This window comes from Phytophthora ramorum, assembly GCF_020800215.1.
Source record: "Phytophthora ramorum isolate Pr-102 chromosome Unknown Phyram_PR-102_s0003, whole genome shotgun sequence".
Taxonomy (NCBI): Eukaryota; Oomycota; class Peronosporomycetes; order Peronosporales; family Peronosporaceae; genus Phytophthora; species Phytophthora ramorum.
In genome coordinates, this window is record NW_027150649.1 from 322,215 (window position 1) to 344,138 (window position 21,924).

Sequence of the window (21,924 nt, forward strand, 5' to 3'; positions counted from 1 at the left end):
ACGCATCCCAGGTTGGTGGCTGCGCCAGATCTTTCGCGGCAGCTGCAGTGGGTAGTGCTTGCGGCACGGGCTTAGTCACAGGGGCGCCGCGGCAGTGTCTTCTTCCCTTAAGCAATGGAGAAGACGTCCTACTGTAGCTCTTCAGAGCACAGACCAAACAGGTGAAACTCGCCGCATGAATTGGGTGGTCTTGCTACAATAGTCTACAAGCTGTTGAAAACATGCCGAGTCCTCGATCGATCCAACCGTACTAATCACGACCGCAGGTAATCATAATTGTTGCACCAATCATTGGCCTACACTTGACACAGTTTTTTACGAAGTCTATGCTGCCGCCGCGTCCTCGATCATACCGTAAGTCACTATTTAGCTTGGTATTCAACATGTCAAATCTCTAAGTTACGAGTAGAGCGGCTGGAGATTGAACGACGCATGACCGGGCACAACTTCCATATTGGTTCCAAGGCGGTGCGCTTGGATGAACCCCGTCGACCCGGAGCCCTCGAGCGAGCTGAAGGTGATATCGCCTCCAAAGTAGCGCGCAAATAACCTTGCCATCGGTAGTCCGTAGCCTCCGCCGCTAAAGTGTTGCCTGTAGCTGTGGAAGTTGTCGGCGTCGATGGACGGATAAGGAGGGCTCGTGGTGTAGTCGTAGTGCCACAGCTTGTTCCAGCGACTGCGAGGCACGCCTCCGCCTTCATCGCTCACCTTGATGGTCAAGTCCTCACTTCCAACACAGATGACTATCTCCACCGGTGGGAGCTCACCTCCGAGTTTGTACTTGCTCACGTCCGGGTAGATCTTGACGCCAGACACGTCTTCCACCTGTACCAAAACAAAGCAAGACCATAGTGAGTACCAAAGAGCACCAATGAAGCCGCAGCTGATGACACAGCACGTACGGACGGCAAGAAGAACCCCAACGATGGACTGTCACGATTCATGACTTGCTTGAAATGGTTGACTGCCCCCGGTGCCTTGTGCGTTAGTTTTTGGTCGTATTCAACCGTTGCGCGCATAGCGTTCTTCACTAACTCGAAAACCTGTATCAGCAAGGTCCGACAACTATCAGCTAAAGTCGACAACAGTTTTCGTCGACGTAGTTTTGCTTACCATGTGGTGCAGGTGCGACCGCACGTACATCAACGGAGTACTCGCACTCGCCGTCGCATGGATCTCGACCGGAGGTGCTGCACCACAGTACTGCACACACAGAGATCGCGCTCGGTCACTGGCTTCCCGCACGATCTCCTCCACGTGGACAAGGTGCACACGTCCTCCCGGGTGCTCGAGCGACTCCACATGCTGGCCAATGAGCATGCGGATGCCGATCCGACCGAGGAAGAACTTGTCCAGACGGCCCTTGACATCTTCTTGCGCGCTCTCAATTTGCAGCGCGCTGTGTCCGAGGTCCGTGGCCTTGAGTTGACGCAGTCCGTAGCAAATCAGCGGCACCAAGTTCGAGCCCCTGGCCTTGGATTGGCGCAACGTCTCTGTAAACTGGCGGTCCTCAGCCTGAAAAACACCAACAAGTCCGTCAGAACCCCCTCCACCCCTTGCCAACACTTGCTCCTTACAATTGAACTCGGTGGCTTGGTAGAGTTTATCCACTGCAACTCGTGGCGATACACGTCGATCGCGTGACGGATCGATGTCGTGTCGCTCAGGCCCAGCGGCAGGTCCGACAGCTCCACAATTGCGCTGCAAAAGACACTCCAAAGCACTGTCAGAACCATAAAACCCTTGGTAGAAAGCCGCAGCTTTCGCGTCTCACCGAGCGAAGCGCGACTGCAGCTCTTTGTGCAGGAACTTGGCCGACACGATGCGCAACTTGGCGCCTCCGTCCGAGAACGAGCGCATCTGCTGCAGCGACAGTGGCGTGGGCTCTGTGTCCGCGATCTCGCGCACCTGGTCCATGGGAATGGGCGTCTCATGGCTGCACAAACGAACCACCGAAACGTCAGCAACCTTCGCACTGCAACCGCTCGACTTGTAGGCGTCTGCGAGCGGCACGCACAGCTCGGACGCAAAGCGGTGGATCTGGACGCCGTGAACGTGGCGCGCGCGTCCCAAGGCCGTTGGCAGGCCACGGTGCACCAGCATCTCCATGAGCTCCGATGGGCTTTTCCCGTTGTGAAGGGCGTTGCGCAAGCGTCAAAAGCTGAAGCTCGCGCTGATTGGCCCGTTAAACGCCACAAGAACGTGCGCGCCCGAACTTCAACTCAATCGAAAAGCGACCAAGCCCGGCACACCACATTATCGTAGGCCATGTAATGCGCTGGAAGCTGGGGGCGATGATCATACATCGACATGGAGCTGTAGGTGGCGCGTGGTTTGCATCGCCAAATGCAGCTTTTGCCCAAATCGGGGCGGCGTCCAAACGCGTGATTGGTCGCAGATGCTGCTTCAAGGCACTGCATCGACCAACGAAACGCAAGCGGAGCTGGCTGCGACACCATAACTGCGACCACAGGACGTGTTGGTAGGAAGTGGTTGAGGCAACCAGCGTTGTTGGGGGATAGCTTTGCTGCTGCGGTGTGCGCGGCGAGCTGACGTTGAAGTTGTTTTCCGGTGGTCGTCAACGCGTCGCGGCGTTGCTTGTTCAGCGAGCCAAAGTAATCAATCGTTGGGCTTCGTTAGCGCGCATGTACATGCACTACGACACTCAACTTCCTGCATCGCAAGACGGCCCGCCTTCTACTCTCCGGCGGGTGCCTGTTGAAGCGGGACGGCCGACTCCATGTTAATGCCCGTAGCCGTCTCCGCTGAATTGTTTTAGTTAGGTCGGGTAGTTCTTCGGTAGCCAGCGACAGCGCAGGATACGCCGCCCTGGTCGGTCACCTTCACCACAGGAGTCGTACGTATCACGATTCGCTCTAATAGCCCCGAAGTGGAGGTCGTTAGCCTTAAGTTGCTAGATGATTGGCACGAGATTGGAGCTCCTCAGCTTCGCCTGACGCAGGTTCTGCCGATCCACATTCATATTATATAGTGGTTGGTAGACGCCAATGGTCTGGTGGATGGCCGCCGTGTCGCTCGGCCCCAAGAGGCAGGCCCGACAGCTCCATGATCCATGATCGCTTTGCGATTTCTGGTTTTATTTGCTCTATTCTAATACTTGGCGGACTCACCGAGCGAAGTAAGACTGCGGCGGAACTCGGAGGCGTACTCACTCGCCATTGGCTCGTGCCCATACGACGAATGACCCCGTTGTGATGATGCAGATCGCAAGCGAAATGCAGGCTCGTGTGGAGCTTCACAAGAGGTTTTATTGACGCTGCCAACGTCGGCGAAGGAGTCACGCATTTCGAGGCGGCAAAACCGAAGCTGTCGGACGAGCAGACAGTGAGGTTGGACGCTTGGACTCACACTTTGCGTCAAGTCAACAACTACCATTATTATCTGGCTTGGGTGCACAGTCAAGCTGCACCCGCAGATCGGCCTCAGTTCGAATCTCGCCGCGGTCGTTTACGTGTTGCTTGGACATGGAGAGCCTCCATTGGAGACCCTGTGATCCGCCAAGCATGCACTTTCATTTCCCATGCGAGCGTAAACTGATGAGGGTCCCAAAACACTCAGATCCTGTTGACCTCTTCAATCCGTTCGATAATCGCGGCCGGCGACTGAGCAATCGACGCGGAGCAGTGGCTGACCGGCAACATAAACTCCAGGGCGGTGTGCAGTCAAACCTGCGAGCTGATGTTCGTCCCTCTTGGCCGTGAGTAAGCAAGGCGCGAGAGCCGAGCCGTTCGTTAATCGAAGATGGCCTATTATACAGGTCGTGCACAAGATTAAAGCTGCGTTTACTGCTCAACGTCTCCAGCAGTAAACGGTCAGGGGGAGACCTAAATGGAGCTGTGATCCTCCTCGCACAAGGTGCTGAGGCGGAAAGGCAACGTTACGCTGCTAGTGAACGTCGAGTTAGGAAAATTCTTGTCAAACCACCTTTTGATCCACCTTTTGAATGCGCACGTGTTGGCGCGTTTCTTGTGGCTTTGCGCGTTCGCATATCGTACCGTGCCACCGTCAGTTTGAAACAACTAGAAATAGATCCCCTTCATATCTACTACTCAAAGTCAATATGAGCATAATAGGCTGAAGTGTTCCTAATCTAAACCTGTATAAACTGGCTCACAAATACTACCTCTAAATTCGAGGCGTGCAGTGTAAACTTTAGCGACAAGAACAGCGGACACAGCGACGCGCGCGCTACCAAGCAGAAGCTGAAGTTTGCCGCTTGCTAAACAAACGGCTCAACCAACGCTCGCTCATAATTGAATTTGATCTCCAACCAACACTAGAGCAGCAACAGCCAGACAATGGAAATTGTCCGGTGCGGTGCCAACCCCCACCTCCTCTCCGGGGTGTTCACGGCGGTGGCCAAAACCGCCATCGCCCGCCACGGTTGCTCACTGCTGCACCTGAACGCCTTCCAGCCCGACTTCGAGCCCGGCGCCATCTCCATGGACGAGGTGCGCGAGATCGCCGACAAGGACCCCACGCCCATGTCGCTCCAGCAGATGCGCACCTTCGCCGACGGCAGCATGAAGCTGCATATCGTGTCGGCCAAGTTCGTGCACAAGGAGCTGCAGTCGCGATACGCGCGGGCCATCATGGAGCTGTCCGACCTGCCCGTGGGTCTCAGCGCCACGACGTCGGTGCGCCACGCCATCAACTTCTACCGCTACGAGCTGCAGAGCATCAACCGCATGAAGTCGCCCACTAACGCCGCCGAGGACCTCGTGTTCACGGACAAGATCCGCACTGCCAAGGAGCGCGGCTCGAACCTCGTGCCGCTCATCTGCTATGGCCTGCAGGAGCTCAAGGCCACAGATCTCGGCCACAGCGCGCTGCAGCTCGAGAGCGTGCAGGAAGACATCAAGGACCGCCTCGACAAGTTCTTCCTCGGCCGCATCGGCATCCGCATGATCATCGGACACCACGTCGAGTCGCTGGAGCACACTGGCGGCCGCGTCCACCTCGTGAACGCCGAGCAGATTGTCCGTGAGGCGTGCGAGCGGGCGCGGAGGTTGTGCCTCCAGTACTGCGGCGAGGCACCACCCGTCCAGATCCGTGCCACGCCGAATGCCAACGTGCCCTTCATGTACGTGGAGTCGCACCTGCACCACATGATCTTCGAGGTCGTCAAGAACTCGATGCGTGCGACCGTGGAGCACCACCGCTCGCGGTCACAACTTCAGCCGCGCAGCAAAGTGAACCGATCCGAGCGCGTGATGAACCCGAAGAGTCCGTCGTTGGGCTTCTACATCCCGGCGGTGGAGGACGTGTCGGGCGTCAAGATCTACCCGGACGTGAGCAAGTACCATGCGGGCGGTGAACTTTCCCCCGTGGAAATTGTCATCTGCCAGGGCAGTGAAGACCTGACGGTCAAGGTGAGTGACGAGGGCGGAGGTGTACCTCGCAGTCGCTGGAACAAGCTTTGGCACTACGACTACACCACGAGCCCGTTGTGCCCGCCCATTGACTCGGAGAACTACCCAACGTACCGTGAGCACTTTAGCGGCGGCGGCTACGGACTGCCGATGGCGCGTTTGTTCGCTCGCTACTTCGGTGGTGAGGTGGTTTTCAGCTCGCTGGAGGGTTCCGGTTCCACGGCATTCATCCAGGCCCACCGCTTGGGAACCAACATGGAACTGGTTCCTCTTCGGAGAAGAATGCAAACGTCAACGGCGACACCTCCGCATTGGCAGCTCCGCCGCACTGCTTTCGTGTGAAACGATTTGAGCGAGCGATAGAGAACATCTAGAGCGTGCACTTTATATTTTATTAACTGACTCAATGAAAAAGTAGATTATTATGGCATTCCAGTGAGTTTTTGATCCGCGAGTGCTGGCTACGGTGGCTCAAGCATTGTTCACACGTGAAACGAGTTTTGTTGTTCAGTAGCAATAACACCGGGTGCTAGAATTTCAGTAGAACATCTCAGTGCCCAAGTTGACTGAGCGTCGTAGGAAGATCAAATACCGGTTTGGGTTGCTTTGCAGGCAAGAGACGCTGTCCACCGCCAAGAATGTGATTGCGAACACTCACGGCGCAGGCACGATAGACTATCGATCTCTATCTTTTCTTCCTTCTCGCAGCTTCGCACTCGGCTGAGATGCATAACCTCTCAATTCCAACACTGGTCACGTGTGTCTTGTACAGGTCCCTCAACCTTTTTTTCCAAATCGATCGACAATGAAATCACGCTAGACGAGCAACCGCAAAGTTGAGATTAGGTAGACTGACGTCTATCAGCCTCGTATTATAGCTCCACGCGTACCGCTGGTTCGAACCTAGATGCTGGGCCTTTCAAGTATGAACTGGTGCACTTCTGAAGAACTCACTTCTTGTCGGCAGTCCTCACAACTTACACGTCGTGGTTCTTGATCGGGTCCCACGCAATCACAAAGTAGGCGTCCAGTCCGTTCAGCCTTTCGACCTGCTCGTCCGACAGCTCCAGCTTGGCCGCCTCCAGATTCTCCTTGATCCTCGACTCGGTGACCGACTTTGGCAGCGTCACGAAGCCCTTCGCCAAGCTCCACGCGATCAGCACCTGCGCAGAAGTGGCTCCCACCTCACTCGCGACCTGCTTCAGAGTGTGATCGTGCATCTTCTGGCCACGTGCCAAGGGCGCGTACGCCTCCATTATAATACCCTGCTCCTCGCAGAACGTGACCGTGTCGGCACGAGCCAGCCACGGGTGCAGCTCCACCTGATTCACCGCGGGCTTGACGCGCCACGTCTCCGCCAGCTTCTGCAGGTGCGGCACACCGAAGTTCGACACGCCAATGTCCCGCACAACGCCTTCAGCCTGCACGTCCTCGAGTGCCTTCCACGCGTCGGCGCGAGTCGCACTGTCAAAGGGAGCGTGCAGTAGGTACAGATCGATGTACTCGAGTCCGAGCTTGCGGTTGCTCAGCCGCACCCCCTCCACAACCTCGTCGTAGTTCCACCGATTGTGCGGGGCGACAATCTTGCTCGTCACGAAGACTTCGTGTCTAGCAATTCCTGAGTCGCGAATAGCTTTGCCGACGTCGGATTCATTGTGGTAAGCAGTGGCGGTGTCGATGTGTCGGTATCCGAGTTTGAGGGCGGCGAGCACCGCGTCGTAGGTCTCGGGCCCGGGCTCGCTCTTGTAGACGCCCAGTGCGACTGCGGGGATTGACTGGCCGCTCGGGAGTCGCTTGCTCTTGACGAAGGTGCTCATTGCTGGGATCTTTTCGCAATGAGAATGAGTGCTGCACCCCACCTCAAGCACATGGGACAGGATCCCATTTTCCCCTACCCCTTGATATCCGTATCCGTCCTGCTGGTATACGTCGTATATCGGTATGCTTTCTTCTCCCCTGCAGGAATCAACAGCAACCGGGAAGCTATGGTGAATGACCTGCGCGTCAAAGCAGTGGTGCGACCGCGGCGCCAGGGCGAGGCGAGTGGTAGGGAAGTGGTGGTGGACAGCGACGAGGAGTGGCTTGACTCGTCGGCGGAGTCGTCGGGTACCGGCAGCTCAACGTCCAAGCAGCGTCGTTCGGATGATTCTGACTGCCGGCAGACAACGCAGAGCCGCGAACAACCAGTGGTGATGGCGCCGCCGCCCGAGAAGACCGAGTTTGATTCCTGGAGCGCCTTGGACGCATATTTATAAGCCTATTCGGCCGAGACGTACCAGGTAACGTTTGCAGTACTGAATATGACAACTGAAGCGGATTCGAATGATCTGACATGTTTACTCATATAACTGGTTCGTGCAGAGCTTCCGCGTTTGCACAAAACAACAAGGTTGAGGCGCGAAATAAGAAACTTCAAAATTCCCGGTCCACGAAGCTGCTTGTGCCCGACGAGTGGGTTCACTACTCGAAGACGTTTGTCTGCACCCACGCAGGGAAGTATAAGCCGCGAGGCCAAGGCAAGAGAAAGCGGCAAGACTCGCGAGCTCTCGACTGTGACGTGCAGGTGTGTTCGGTGCTCACTTGGGCTCGTTTGAGTGGATACGTCTATAGTTGGGTACTGGTTGGGTGCTGGTTGGGTGTACATTGGCTCACGAATACTTTTTATCGTTTCATAGATCAATACATGTGTGCAAGTGGCGGACTCGGCGGCAGCGGTTCCGACGTTCGTGCTGCGAATTACTGCTGCACGTTTGGAGCATAACCACTCGCTCTCTAGACATACGTTCGATCACTATCCGCACAACCGGACGTCTTTTGAGCCTGAGATGGCTAGGAATGTTACCGAGCTTGTCAAAGCCGGCACCAAGAAGAAACGCATCCTGCAATTCATCCACGAGAATTCCAACTGCAATCCTACAAGCCAGGACATTCACAATTTGGTGCGCAAGCTGAAGAAACAGGCGCATACGGCTCAGACATCCGCAAAACGATTAAAGCAATGGATGGCCGAGTTCACGCAAGAGCCCGGGAATGTTGGAGGCGTTTTCGTCGACTCCGTCCATGACAAGGTACGAATGCTATTCCAGCTGCTTAACAATCCGTTGTTTAACTTGTTCTTATATTATAGACTATAGCTACCTGTATCACGCTGCAGACGAAGTGCATGCGAGAGATGTTCGACCGTTTCCCTGAGGTCGTGATGATCGACGCCACGCACGGCACAAACTTGTCGAAGTACAAGGTTTTCTCGATCATGGCTCACGACGCATTCGGCAAGGGGCAGTTCGTTCAACATGCAGTCATTCAGAACGAGCGCAATCCCACGCTTTTGACGGCCCTCGAGCAGTTCAAACGCAACAATCCGGCGTGGGGTCGTATCAAATGCATTTTGATCGACAAAGATTTCGGCGAGATTGGCGTGCTGAAAAGGGCTTTCCCGGAGGCGACGTTGCTGTTGTACTAGTTCCACGTGTTGAAATATTTGCGAGAGCAGATAGCGTCAAAGGATTATGGGTTCAACGCTTGGCAGAAGGTGTATGCAAAGACGGAGCGTCAGTATTTGCGACTGCGTGAGTATATGCGCCATATTATGGATGTCGGGACTGGTAGAGTGTCAACTGATGATCGGTTGGGCACCGATCGGAATGGGTTGGGTCCAGTTGGGGCCCAGTTGGGCACCAGTAGGACTGAGTTGGGCGCATTTGGTGAAGCGCGTGAAGAATGCAAGCACCCATTTGAAGCGTATTTCGTGAAAAACTGGGATAACTGTCGTCAGATGTGGTGTGCGTTTGAAAGACAGAATGCTTGCACCCTGGGCAACAACACAAATAACCGTCTCGAATCTTTGTGGAAGCAGCTGAAAGAGCTTGTGGACTCCTTCATGCAAGTGGATGAGTGTATTGTGTCGAAAATGGTCTACCAAGCCCAGGCGGAGAGGAAGTTTCTGGACGCAGTCTACAAACTATCTGTCGTGCAGCATCCGAAATACCAACAAGAGATGAATTTCCTCTCGAAGTTGGTGAGCGAGCACGCGTGTGAGCTTGTGTACGAGCAGTACAACTTCGCGACCACCTCTGCCAAGTATATATTTCGCGAGCCGGTCCCTGACGTATACTTGATCCAGTGCGATAAAGACGATGAAGACGTATTGGATGAGCCACGCAGCGAGTACTCTGTTACGAAATCGAATTTTCGTGTTTGTTCATGGCTTCGCGTTTGTTGCCGTGTCGCCATGTGTTCTACATTCGGAAGGCACTCAACTTTGAGAACGTAATTCCTACCCATCTTCTGAATTCTCGTTGGCTACTATCCTCGCTTCGGGTTGAGTCTAAGTTGCCCCAGCTGGTTGATGAACCGTTCCGTATATCCAGAGTGTTGAAGGAGGTCAATACATGTTGGGACTCCAACCGTAAGTTCCGCAAAGCAAATTTCGTGGCAACTTCGATTAGTGAGCACTTGAGTGGATTGGGGATGGTGGAGTACCAGGCAGCAATGAAGGCGTTGCGAGGTGTTGTCTCACTATTCAAGCATGGCGAGTACAATACTATCTCCGGGGTGGTTTAACGGACTACAGACAGCGAAGTGATGAGCGAGGCATTGGAGGTAGTCCAAGCTATCCCGTCTAGATATGTGGATACTCTAAGACCAATTGAGGGTTCTGCTTCTTCGGTGGAGAGCACGCAAGTTTGCGCAGACCCACCGGGTTTGGGCATTAGTGGTGACAAGTTGGACTCGGGTGGGAACGAGTTGGACTCGGGTGGGAACGAGACGGGTATCGGTGGTGTCGACTTGGAAGCGGTTGCGAATGAAACGGGCACGAGTGGTGACGAGAGGGAAGCGGACCCATCACCGATTGTTACGGAAACTGAAAAGGGCAGCATTGAAAGCGAGACATCGCATGAAAATGGCGACAACGGCTCGACACTTGCTCTTGCAAATTTGACCCAGGATTTCCAGATCATGAGTCCTCCAAAGGCCAGGGGGCACCCAAAGGGAAAACCACAAGCTATCAAAGCAAAGCGGAACCATGTTATCACAATGGTACAGGAAGACCTGAACATGCACGAGCGACAAATGAGTCTACTTACAGTTTACGAACTCCTGGATGGTGAACCCACCTACCGGTCGACACACGAGACAATGCTGCACTTCAGGGAGTTCATGTTTGCCAACAAGCCGAAGCCCCCCATCGCCCACGAGATAACCAAACTCCCCCCAACAAAACCCCTGATGCGACCAGAAGAAGTGGTGCGAATCTTTCCTATGCAATTAATCAAAAAGCGCACAGCCGTGGTCACGGCCTACCAAGCAAAAAACCCGGGCACATTGGAGATGCGTCTGGCGCTGGAGATCCCTGGCGTTGGAGTGTTCGCGAATTCTACAATAGCACTAATGCGAAAGTGGCACACAGCAGCAAAATTTGTTAAGAATAATAATAGAGCGCTGACCTGGATTAGTCGGTTAGACTTCACGCGTCATGGGAACTCTAGTTTCTACGTCGAAGAAGACCCCCCTATACCTACGCTGTTGGAAGGTCTGCCAATTCTGTCGAGCGAGTATGCAGACATGGTTGACCTGGCTGCGAAGGAAACCCTTAGCGCTCAAGTCATGCAGATGATCCTACACAAACTATTTGGTGCAGATCATAGTGTTCGAGTGATCGACCCGTCTAACCTGGGGATTTCAAATGGAGCTGTGACAACAGATAGCGGGTATTTTAAACGGGCGTTAGCTGGAGTCACACAGAATATGAAAGTGCTGTTCCCAATCAACTGCAACAACAACCACTGGTGCGCTGTACTGATGAATCTGGAGAAAGGCAGAGTGTACGTCTACGATCCTCCGACGCTGTCAGCATCCGTGCCGTGACACAGCAGATTATCGCGTTGCTACCAGGCGATGTCAGACCCAGTGCTCGCTTGCAGATCCATGATCCTGGTCTTGGCGTCCAGAGTGACAGCTACAACTGCGGTATGTATGTCCTGCTGTCCTTCGAGATGTTCTGTGGGTCAGAGCCGATCGGCCACCTCGACAAGAAGACTCTACAATGCATGCGCTACCGCTACTTGCACATGTGTATGAATAAAGAAGGAAGTAGGAGTAGCTAAGTGGCTGTTAGCACGTAGGGAGTAGCAGCAGCTAGATCACTGAAATTGTTGCATTGAACGGTTTGACTGGGTGCTAGCTTGATGTCGTAACTCCATCCTGCCCCGTCCCATGTGCACGAGGTGGGTGCAGCAACGAGTGCCTTTCGCAATAGTGACGAGCGGAGATCGCACATAATCGAGTCGTACGTAGTCGCGCGCATATACGTGACCAGCATTGCATTCACGGGACAACATTGCGCGCGGCCACTACGCTGATAGGCATCGGTCACAAGAGTGACAATGCCCTGCGCGAATTAGTGGCACTACATGTATACTAACCCGCGCAGGAAGTTGGTCTAGTGGTGGTGGGCTGTCGCTGTTTGGAGCGCGAGTTAAACGACCCCGCTGCTGATCGATGGAGCAGCTCGTCGCCGTGTATGCGGCCAATTGAGGGTAGTGAGGGCATGCCGCCGGTGCTGCTGCCGTGGTGTACCAACTTCGTAGACGACGCAGCGTTGATGAGTCGGTCTTGAAGGAGCACAGCGCTGGCGCCGATCGAGTTACCCGGCACAACCGCAGAGAGCTGATACACGTTCAGCACTGCAGCCCAAAGTGCAGCAAATCGCCAAGGTTCGCTGCTGTATGCAAGTCTCCGGCCGCGGTCCTTCAGGATCGCTGCACACGCTTTACGCGCGACTAGCGCACAAGACCGAGGCGTCCTGATAACAACGGAGACTTCACTTCAATCGGACGCGGAGGATCGGCGGTGCGTCATACCGCCGGGAGACCTGCTCATTGGCCGCCGCATGCAACAAGGGACTCGATTGAAGCCGGTGGACTGTCGTAGTACGACTCGTATAGGGTATCGAGAAGCGCTGCATCACCGACACTTGCATGCGCTCGGACTCCGCTCCACCGAGTTGCATGGAATTCATTCTTCTTTTTGCGCAGTTCCAGCGTCCTCATCTGATCATTCGGGTCAAACGGAGCCTACAGCCGCAGCACGATGCCGCACGCTCAAGAGCGTGACCTGGAGAAGAGCTCTGCTAACTCGTACGTTCGTTTCGACGCCGGCGCCGACGTCCCCGTCGAGTACGAGAATGGAGACACCTGGTACGCTAGAGCTCAGCGATGGGCCGAGAAGAACTACATGGAGCCCCGTAGCATCGAGCGCGTGCCGGAAGACGAGCGCACTGACACGTCGCTCATCAACGTGTGCACCATGTGGTTGTCGCCAAATATGGTCATGGGCCACTTCGCCGTCGGTATCCTGGGTAAAGCCATCTACGGTCTCGGCGTTGTGGACTCGATGCTTGTGATCCTGTTCGCCAATTTGCTTGGAATGCTGCCGACATGCTACTTCTCGTGCTTCGGTCCAGTGTTTGGACTGCGTCAGATGGTCCTCGGACGATTCTGGTTCGGCCACTATGGCATTCGCCTCGTCTCGGGTATCGCGTGTCTGTCTGGACTCGGGTGGGCGACTGTGAACGTCATTGTCGGTGCCGAGCTCATCCACGCTGTCAACACCGACGTCCCTGGCTGGGCCGGCATCATCATCATCGCATTCTGCACGTTCCTCATCACACTCTTCGGGTACAAGGTCGTGCACTACTACGAGCGCTACTCGTGGATCCCCAACTTCATCGTGTACTTGATCCTGTTGGGCACGTTCATCCACTCGGGGGCGTACGTTCACATCCCGATGGGTACGGGCAGCGCTGAAGTCTCGGGCGTGCTCAGCTTCTTCTCCGTGGTGTTCGGAACGGCAATTAGTTGGAGCTCCATGGCGGCCGACTACACCGTTTATCATCCACCGACGGAGAGCAAGCGCAAAATCTTCTTCGCGACATGGCTGGGATTGATCTTCCCTTCGGTCTTCACGGAGTGGATCTCCGTGATCGTCATGTCAGCTACCGGTCTCGACCCTGATGCCACCGACAACATTTACCTCAATGGCTACAACGACTCGGGTGCTGGAGGTTTGATCGGCGCTGTACTCATTCCCCATCTCGGTGACTTTGGCCGCTTCTGTCTCGTTATCATGGCGCTCTCGACTGTCGCCAACAACTGTCCAAACGTGTACTCTTTCACACTCAACATCAAGGTGATTGGCCGCTGGACGCGCGTGGTTCCTCGATTCCTGTGGGCGCTGATCGGAGCGATCGTGTACGCGGTTATCGCCATTGAGGGCTACTCGCACTTCGAGTCGGTGCTGAACAACTTCATGAACTTCATCGCGTACTGGGCGACGATTTACGTGTCCATTGCGCTCACGGACCACTTCGTGTTTCGACGCGGCTTCCGTGGTTACAATGTGGACGACTACAACACGAAGAGCAAGCTCCCGATCGGCTTCGCTGCCGTTTTCTCCTTCTTGTGCGGCTGCGCGGGCGTGGCGCTGGGTATGAGCCAGACGTGGTTCGTCGGTCCGCTTGCCAGTCGCGGTGACATCGGCTTCGAGTTGGGCTGCATCTTCACGGTCGTGGCGATGCTGGTCTCGCGGCCGCTGGAGCTGCACTTCTTCAAGCGCTAAACCAACAACTTGGGTGGGGGATGGCACGACCACCCGCTGAGCTAGATCATCGACGCCAGATCTAGGTTGGCAGCAAAACCGTGTTCAAATGCAACGCTTGACTTTCGTTTACCTTAACATTGGTAACTTGATTGGTATCCTGCAAAACGAAGCACCGGAAGCATTTTTCGAAGAACTTCCGGCTGGCTTCGAGCAAAAGCTCAGGACAATGCTAGCGACATGCTTATCGATACCACTTCGATTCGGCAGTACATGTAGCGTTAACGTTTGCCTTCGTCATGGCGCGTCAGCTCGCCGTTGGGGTTGACCATTGGCCCGAGGAAGAATCACGAATGATGAGAGCAAGCTTTGCTGCACGGAAACTGTAGGATAGCACGAATGTACCGCCTTGAAGGCGGTGCTGGTCCCGCAGAAAGCAATGGCATTACATTCTTCATTTTGCTGCCTGCAGGTCTTGTCGACTTCGCCATCACCATGACACACACGCAAGAGCGTGACCTGGAGAAGAGCTCTGCTAACTCGTACGTTCGTTTCGACGCCGGCGCCGACGTCCCCGTCGAGTACGAGAATGGAGACACCTGGTACGCTAGAGCTCAGCGATGGGCCGAGAAGAACTACATGGAGCCCCGTAGCATCGAGCGCGTGCCGGAAGACGAGCGCACTGACACGTCGCTCATCAACGTGTGCACCATGTGGTTGTCGCCAAATATGGTCATGGGCCACTTCGCCGTCGGTATCCTGGGTAAAGCCATCTACGGTCTCGGCGTTGTGGACTCGATGCTTGTGATCCTGTTCGCCAATTTGCTTGGAATGCTGCCGACATGCTACTTCTCGTGCTTCGGTCCAGTGTTTGGACTGCGTCAGATGGTCCTCGGACGATTCTGGTTCGGCCACTATGGCATTCGCCTCGTCTCGGGTATCGCGTGTCTGTCTGGACTCGGGTGGGCGACTGTGAACGTCATTGTCGGTGCCGAGCTCATCCACGCTGTCAACACCGACGTCCCTGGCTGGGCCGGCATCATCATCATCGCATTCTGCACGTTCCTCATCACACTCTTCGGGTACAAGGTCGTGCACTACTACGAGCGCTACTCGTGGATCCCCAACTTCATCGTGTACTTGATCCTGTTGGGCACGTTCATCCACTCGGGGGCGTACGTTCACATCCCGATGGGTACGGGCAGCGCTGAAGTCTCGGGCGTGCTCAGCTTCTTCTCCGTGGTGTTCGGCACCGCTATCAGCTGGGGTCCTATGGCGGCCGACTACACCGTTTATCATCCACCGACGGAGAGCAAGCGCAAAATCTTCTTCGCGACGTGGGTTGGTCTAATGTTCCCCTCGATTTTCACGGAGTGGATCTCCGTGATCGTCATGTCAGCTACCGGTCTCGACCCTGATGCCACCGACAACATTTACCTCAATGGCTACAACGACTCGGGTGCTGGAGGTTTGATCGGCGCTGTACTCATTCCCCATCTCGGTGACTTTGGCCGCTTCTGTCTCGTTATCATGGCGCTCTCGACTGTCGCCAACAACTGCCCAAACGTTTATTCGGTCACACTCAACATCAAGGTGATTGGTCGCTGGACTCGAGTCATCCCGCGGTTTATCTGGGCATTGATTGCCGCAATCGTGTACTCCATCATCGCCATCGAGGGCTACGCCCACTTCGAGTCGGTGCTGAACAACTTCATGAACTTCATCGCTTGTACGTTCCCTGCTCTTGTAGTGAAAATGCTCGAGCTCCTGCTGACTGCTGACGCTTGTGTGTTGTAGATTGGGCCACCATCTACTCTTCCGTTGCGCTGACCGAACACTTCGTATTTCGTGGTGGGTTCGGGGGCTACAACGTTGACGACTACAACAAGCCGGACAAACTTCCGATCGGCTTCGCTGCCATTTTCTCGTTCTTGTGCGGTTGCGCAGGTGTGGCACTTGGTATGAGTCAGACCTGGTTCGCAGGCCCTCTTGCTTCCCACGGCGACGTTGGGTTTGAACTTGGTCTCATCTTCACTGTGGTGGCCCTGTTGCTCTCAAGACCCGTGGAAAAGCGCATCTTCAAAAGATAAGACTCAGCGTTGCAATCGCTTTCACGTTTGAATTGACCACGTATCAAGTGATCAAATAAAAAGCACACCGTTCAGCCAACACATAGCACTACGCTTACCGATCTTCGTAATCTCTGCGCTACTTGGTCATGGTCACCAGGAGTCCGTCTTGCTGGTAAAACAGGCGCGTAGCATAGCCCCCAATCGATGCACCGATGGTGCCATTAACTCGCATGAGCAGCCCTCCCGTTAGCGAATGGATAATTGTCGCAATGGCTTCCGGACTCAAGAAGCTTTGCACGTCAGCGCTCATGCACTGACCAGCCGAAGCACGCGGACACAACGACACATGGGCATCACAGTGTGAGCCTTGGCAGCACGAGAAGCAGCCGTTGGTGTTTGCAGGGATAAAAATCGACTGAAACACCGCAGGCGCGAACCGAGCAAGAGACTCGGCGAAGTACTTTTTGCACATCAGTTTGCCGTCGTCACCTAGCATGACAGGCAACGGTGCTGAGTGAGTACAAAGAGTAAATCCAATCATTCGACCAACTACGTTCGTACTTACCTGAAACCTGATCTTCGCAAGGATACAACTCCAAATCCACCATAGTCACCGTGATATTTTCACTGAATGGGTTCCGCAGTTCCAGCGACGTCGGGATCTGTGTCAAGTGGAAGAGTGATGGGATATACAGCAGCGACGAGGTCACCAGCGTTGGCGTAGCTGGAAATAGCTCTGTCAATGTAGGCAGCTTTGAGGGGATCGAGAGATCCTTCATCGCCGGTTGGAGCAAGTCCAGTGAAGTGCTCTCGGCCGACCCCTTGATAGCGATCTACAATTTAAGGAGCGAAATGCACGTTAGCACAATAGCGCAAAGATGGGGCAAGTGAGACTCGATCAGAAAGCAATACCTCCTGGGCAGCCCCATGCGTGAAATAACCACACACAAAGTTCGACAAAAACCTTTCTGCGACAGCGAGGTCAGACGCTCGCGGGTTGTAATCAAAGTTTCCTTGGAGAATGGTCGGTTTACCGCAGCAGTTGAGGCTGAAGTCCGAGATCTTCGCAGAGCCCATTCGCGTGCCTTCAAAAAATACGTCCAGAACGAGCGAACCCAACTTGGTTTGCACGATGGAGGGATTTTGCAGGGAAAACTCCATCGTCATTACCATGGAAGATTTCGAGCCGTGCTGGATGTCCACACTGAGCACCTTGACTGGTGGGTGGCGAAAAGAGTCCATTGCTGGGATAAGTGGTTTACCTTTAACGGGTATATTGCTAAGAGCAAGCATTCCCATTCTCGTCACAACATCAGGGAATGCTCCTTGGTTGGCACCGATATCGCTAGCTAGCCGCATCATGATACTGCCGTTTTTCGTAAGCAGGCGCTCAATAAAATTGGCCATCGCGCCAACGTCTTCGAGATCATTAAAACCAATCGGGTAGAAGTGACTCATGTTTAACCGGAAGGCTCCACCAGCTGTCTGGTTAAACTCGCAAGTTTCCCGGTCAGAAACCAACGAGCCAAGGTGACGTCCACTTTCATTTTCCAGAGTCAACGCAACCGACAGGTTGGAGATTTTTAGTGGCATGTTGATAGATGCTGGCATTTTAACCTTTGCCTTCATATCCGTGCGGACCTGCATGCGCGTATTAGTCATTGGGCCTCTCTCACCGGGAGGCGCCTCGTCCAAAATGACATCCAGTTGGTTCATTTTGATATTCGAGATCAGCTGGAAGCCTTTCCTGACGCCAGGAAAGCTGGTCCCAATTGTCAACCCCACCAGTGCCTCGTGCATCCATGCGCAGTCCGCATACTGCGTATCCGTAATCTTTACAACAACCTGGGAACTATTTCCCTCAAGATATCTCGAGAAAAATCCCGCCACGGCATCACTTACTTGCCCTGCTGCATCCTTGACAGGTTTTAATTGACCGTTCATCTCTAGCTCGTTTTTTCCTGGAGCCAGATTCATCGTGCCACGAAGTGTTCCAAACTTTTCACGGGGTGCATTCAACCCTAAGTCCATCGTGAGAGTGCCGATGGCCACCGTGAACACCGACGGGTTGCGAATTTCAATTTGTGTTTGAATCGGCTCTTCGTTCGCTGACGCACTACCGGTACCCGGCAGACTGAAGCTCTGTACTGTCACATCTTGAAAGTTGTTCATTCCTTTGAGTAGAGCAGTGGTACGCAGGGGCAACCCGGTCAGCTTCAGCGTTCCTACAAAATATGGACAACGGACGATAACATTTTCAGTAAGGACATACGCGCTCGGACTTAAAATGGGGACATCCTACCCAGGGCTCCATGGCACACCACATTCATACTACCAGCGAGCGTCAATGGAACCTGCTCCTTCACAACCGATGCGCGAACGAATCTACCGAATGCCTCACCCTTCTCTGCGAAATCAAGTTGCGTCAAGCAGTCGACAGAAATGTTGCTTCGGTCCACCAGCTTTCCGTCAATAATGTTGACAGACAACGTCGACAGCGTCCCAAGAGCCACATCGGCGCCATTCAGACTCACATTCATGTGAACATCCGTGATGGTCAACGCCGAATTCGGTCCCAACGGACTCGTCGCCTCCACTAGAACGGCGGTATCAAGCCGCACAAACTCATTTGCCTTGCCCTCTTCTGGAGCATGCAGCGAGATACCGCGGAAAAACATATTTCCAACCAATGGATCCTTTTGAGGTGGCAGTGCGCTGTTAATCGTCAAGTTCTTCATCGCTTGGTTATACAAATCCACCGACGTGGCCTGCGATTCACATGTCACCACCGTAAGTTCCGCCGACACGTTGCCGAGGTACTTGGTAATAAGCCCACTGATAGCCTCCGAGTTTGTGCCCAGCATTTCACCCTGCAGCTCCAGCAAATTATACCCCTTGGCCATATCCGTCGACCCCTGCAACAAAGCACAGAACGGGTGAGATGGGTCACTGTTCGCAACTGGCAAACTCGTGTCCGTCGATGTCGTCAAGTGTGCCACCAAAGTGTGTTCACCCAATTTCGGGGAATGAGCATTAAGACACAACGCCCCCACTGGCCGAATCGTCGTGATCGACGGGTTCCGAATACACGTTTTGATGGTCGCCAGCACTTTTTCCTGCGTCGAGTGGCTCATGTCCACGTCAGCGATCTGCATGTCCCGAAGTCCGTCCATTCCTTCAAACTTCATAGTTTTCTTCAACGGGATGTCCGAGGCGCTCAACTTCACCAACCCTCCCAGAAGTCGAACATGAATGTTCAACGAGCCTGAAATTTCATACTGCACGTTCGGTAGCCTCATCATGTCGCCTGCAAATTCGTCCCAAGCTTTTCTGTCCCTAATTTGCAGTGTTGCATTGGGGAATATCTGGTTATTCACCCCGTGCCGAATTGTCATCATAGGGGACAGGAACGCTCCGACCTCGTTATCGTGATACTTGATATTAAAGATCGCAGGCTCCACGGTTGCGGGGAACGGCGACGCCGCGATGAGACTCAGACTCAGGTTGAGCGTCACACTGTCCACTCGAGGGTGGCTCAGGTCCATTTTTTCGATGTGCATCACCGTGTCCTTGATGGCCTTGGTGGCGATGCGTGCGATCTGGCTGGACACTATCAGGTATGAGAGGGAAATCAGCAGCAGCACCGCGCCCGTGACTGCAGCGAGACGCCGGCGGTACCAGGGCTTCTCGCGCTTGTTATGTGCCTTGTAGGGGGTCTCGTGCAGCCCCAGCAGCGGCTGCTGGGCCGCCAGGCGCTCGTCCAGATCCAGCTCGTCCTCGTGCCCCTCCATCTCTTGATGCTTTTCTTCACCTCAGCTTTTAGGTCACTCGAGTGAGGTAATACTATATTTGTTTTTGCGCAATTGTCAAAATGCGGTCCAAGCTCGAGGGCGGCGCGGAGGGCAAGGAGGGCAAGGAGGAGGCTGAGAGCGAGGGCCCGGGCTTCCCCGTGGGGGCCACACTCGTGGCTCGTTGGATGGGTAAGACGGAACGCCCGTGCGTCGTCATCGACCGCAGTACGTAGCTGTTCTGCGAGAAAAACTCCTACTTTTGAATTTAATTGTCAAACGTTGGTGCTAATACATTCCAAAATCATTTTTGGCCATACAGCGGCCCTGAGCAACGATCGCTTCAAGTATTACGTGCATTGGCACGATGTATGCGATTTTTTATTTTTATTTTGTGTATTGCATGTTGTGACAAATGTTGGTACTATGCGCAGTTCAATCGCCGCATGGACGAGTGGATCAACGAGCACGAGATCGTACGCCGAGGTACCGACGAGGAGACGCTCAAGCTGAAGGAGAAAGATGCCAAGGAGAAGGAGAAAGAGCAGCGCGCTAAGAGCCGCAGCAAGAGCCACTCGACCACCTCGGACAGGAAAGAAAGTACCGCTGCAGCGTCCGACGCCTCGGCGCGCACTCGCGGCCAGAAGCGGAAAACGACCGACGACCAGGAGTTTGCCCCGCCAGAGGAGCATGACGAGCACGAAGGCATGGACGCGGCCAGTATTCGAGAGCACGAGGAGGTCACTAAAGTGAAGGTGGGAGTCAGAAAGGAGTGTCGGGTAATGGTCAGGTGTTATTGACGCTGGTAGTGCTGACTATTTTGTGCAGAATGTGCGGTTTGTGGAAATGGGGCGCTTCCGTATGGCAGCTTGGTATTTTTCGCCGTTCCCGAAGGAGTATTACCCGGATGGTTCCATCGACTGCGTACGTACTGCATTGAAGATGGGGCTTGTTCTGGGATACTGATGTTTTTGTGACTTATACTGAGCAGCTACACTTTTGCGAGTTTTGCATGGCATTCTTCTGCCACAAGCGCGAGTTGGCGGTGCACCAAGAGCGCCGCGTGTGCAACCGTGTAAGTAGACCCGATTTTTGTTCGTTTCTCCGGTAGACTCACGGTTGTGTTCTTGTTGATACGATGACGACAGCATCCGCCGGGCAACGAAATCTATCGGCATGAGAATCTGAGTGTTTTCGAGGTGGACGGTGCAATCTCCAAAGTCTACTGCCAGAATCTGTGCTACTTGGCCAAGTACGTCCTCCGTCATTCCGAAATGAAGTTGGGGGTCTGACTCTAGTGTCTTCTTTCTTTTGGTGGCGTAGGCTGTTCCTGGATCATAAAACCTTGTACTACGACGTGGACCCCTTCCTATTCTACATCATCTGCGAGGTCGACTCGCGCGGCTTCCACCCGGTGGGCTATTTCTCCAAAGAGAAGTACTCCGAGCTTGGCTACAACCTGGCTTGTATTCTTACGTTCCCGTGCCACCAGCGGAAAGGTTACGGCCACTTCATCATCCAATTCTCCTACGAGCTGAGCAAGAAGGAAGAGAAAGTGGGTTCGCCTGAGAAGCCGCTGTCGGACCTTGGTCTCGTGAGTTATCGGAGTTACTGGACGCGCGAACTGTTGCGCATCTTGAAAGATTACCCCGAGAAGGAAGTGTCCATCATGGAGCTCACGCGGGTACGTTTACCGGCACCTCGCATGGGCGACAGTTTTGTAAACTCGGAACTAATCACTCTGCTTTTTAATTTGAAGATGACGTCTATCAAGAACGAAGACATCATCGCGACGCTGCAGCACCTCAACATGATTAAGTATCTTGGTGGGCAGTACGTGTACGTGGTCCCCACACAGATCGTAGAGGCGCACCTGGCGAAGCTGACGAAGAAGGGTCCGCAGGTCGTTCCTGAAAAGCTGCACTGGGCGCCTCTGCACCTGGACATCAAGCGCGATAAGTGGTCGCTGAAGGCCATGACTGCCGACAAAGAGGACTAGTCGAAGACCGAAGCAGGAGGTACTGTAATGCTCGACGTGGTCATTTCGATTGTGCTTGTTCTAGTGATGTCTAT

At 54.2% G+C, this 21,924-nt stretch overlaps 7 protein-coding genes across 7 annotated transcripts; 4 read left to right on the plus strand and 3 right to left on the minus strand.

The window, feature by feature from the left end:
* Positions 1-399: 399 nt before the first annotated feature.
* KRP23_3243 ([Pyruvate dehydrogenase (acetyl-transferring)] kinase, mitochondrial) lies at positions 400-2,109 on the minus strand (the record flags this gene model as incomplete). The annotated part of the gene is made up of 6 exons (XM_067888067.1): positions 400-825; positions 903-1,043; positions 1,114-1,515; positions 1,578-1,701; positions 1,775-1,936; positions 2,018-2,109. 6 exons carry the CDS (start codon positions 2,107-2,109, stop codon positions 400-402), a joined length of 1,347 nt encoding a protein of 448 aa, XP_067747344.1.
* A 2,210-nt stretch (positions 2,110-4,319) lies between these two features.
* KRP23_3244 ([Pyruvate dehydrogenase (acetyl-transferring)] kinase, mitochondrial) lies at positions 4,320-5,735 on the plus strand (the record flags this gene model as incomplete). Its single annotated transcript, XM_067888069.1, has 1 exon — positions 4,320-5,735. The coding sequence occupies one exon, from the start codon at positions 4,320-4,322 to the stop codon at positions 5,733-5,735; it is 1,416 nt and encodes a 471-aa protein (XP_067747345.1).
* A 635-nt stretch (positions 5,736-6,370) lies between these two features.
* On the minus strand, positions 6,371-7,210 carry KRP23_3245 (putative oxidoreductase C2F3.05c; the record flags this gene model as incomplete). The annotated part of the gene is made up of 1 exon (XM_067888070.1): positions 6,371-7,210. One exon carries the CDS (start codon positions 7,208-7,210, stop codon positions 6,371-6,373), a length of 840 nt encoding a protein of 279 aa, XP_067747346.1.
* A 5,275-nt stretch (positions 7,211-12,485) lies between these two features.
* KRP23_3246 (Purine-cytosine permease fcyB) lies at positions 12,486-14,012 on the plus strand (the record flags this gene model as incomplete). Its single annotated transcript, XM_067888071.1, has 1 exon — positions 12,486-14,012. One exon carries the CDS (start codon positions 12,486-12,488, stop codon positions 14,010-14,012), a length of 1,527 nt encoding a protein of 508 aa, XP_067747347.1.
* Positions 14,013-14,390: 378 nt separating this feature from the next.
* Positions 14,391-16,081, plus strand: KRP23_3247 (Purine-cytosine permease fcyB; the record flags this gene model as incomplete). The annotated part of the gene is made up of 2 exons (XM_067888072.1): positions 14,391-15,720; positions 15,789-16,081. The coding sequence occupies 2 exons, from the start codon at positions 14,391-14,393 to the stop codon at positions 16,079-16,081; spliced, it is 1,623 nt and encodes a 540-aa protein (XP_067747348.1).
* Positions 16,082-16,199: 118 nt separating this feature from the next.
* KRP23_3248 (uncharacterized protein) lies at positions 16,200-19,854 on the minus strand (the record flags this gene model as incomplete). The annotated part of the gene is made up of 4 exons (XM_067888073.1): positions 16,200-16,552; positions 16,629-16,896; positions 16,976-18,288; positions 18,366-19,854. The coding sequence occupies 4 exons, from the start codon at positions 19,852-19,854 to the stop codon at positions 16,200-16,202; spliced, it is 3,423 nt and encodes a 1,140-aa protein (XP_067747349.1).
* An 80-nt stretch (positions 19,855-19,934) lies between these two features.
* KRP23_3249 (putative MYST-like histone acetyltransferase 1) lies at positions 19,935-21,850 on the plus strand (the record flags this gene model as incomplete). Its single annotated transcript, XM_067888074.1, has 8 exons — positions 19,935-20,079; positions 20,174-20,220; positions 20,286-20,606; positions 20,680-20,775; positions 20,843-20,926; positions 21,000-21,103; positions 21,175-21,535; positions 21,611-21,850. The coding sequence occupies 8 exons, from the start codon at positions 19,935-19,937 to the stop codon at positions 21,848-21,850; spliced, it is 1,398 nt and encodes a 465-aa protein (XP_067747350.1).
* Between the last annotated feature and the right edge of the window lie 74 nt (positions 21,851-21,924).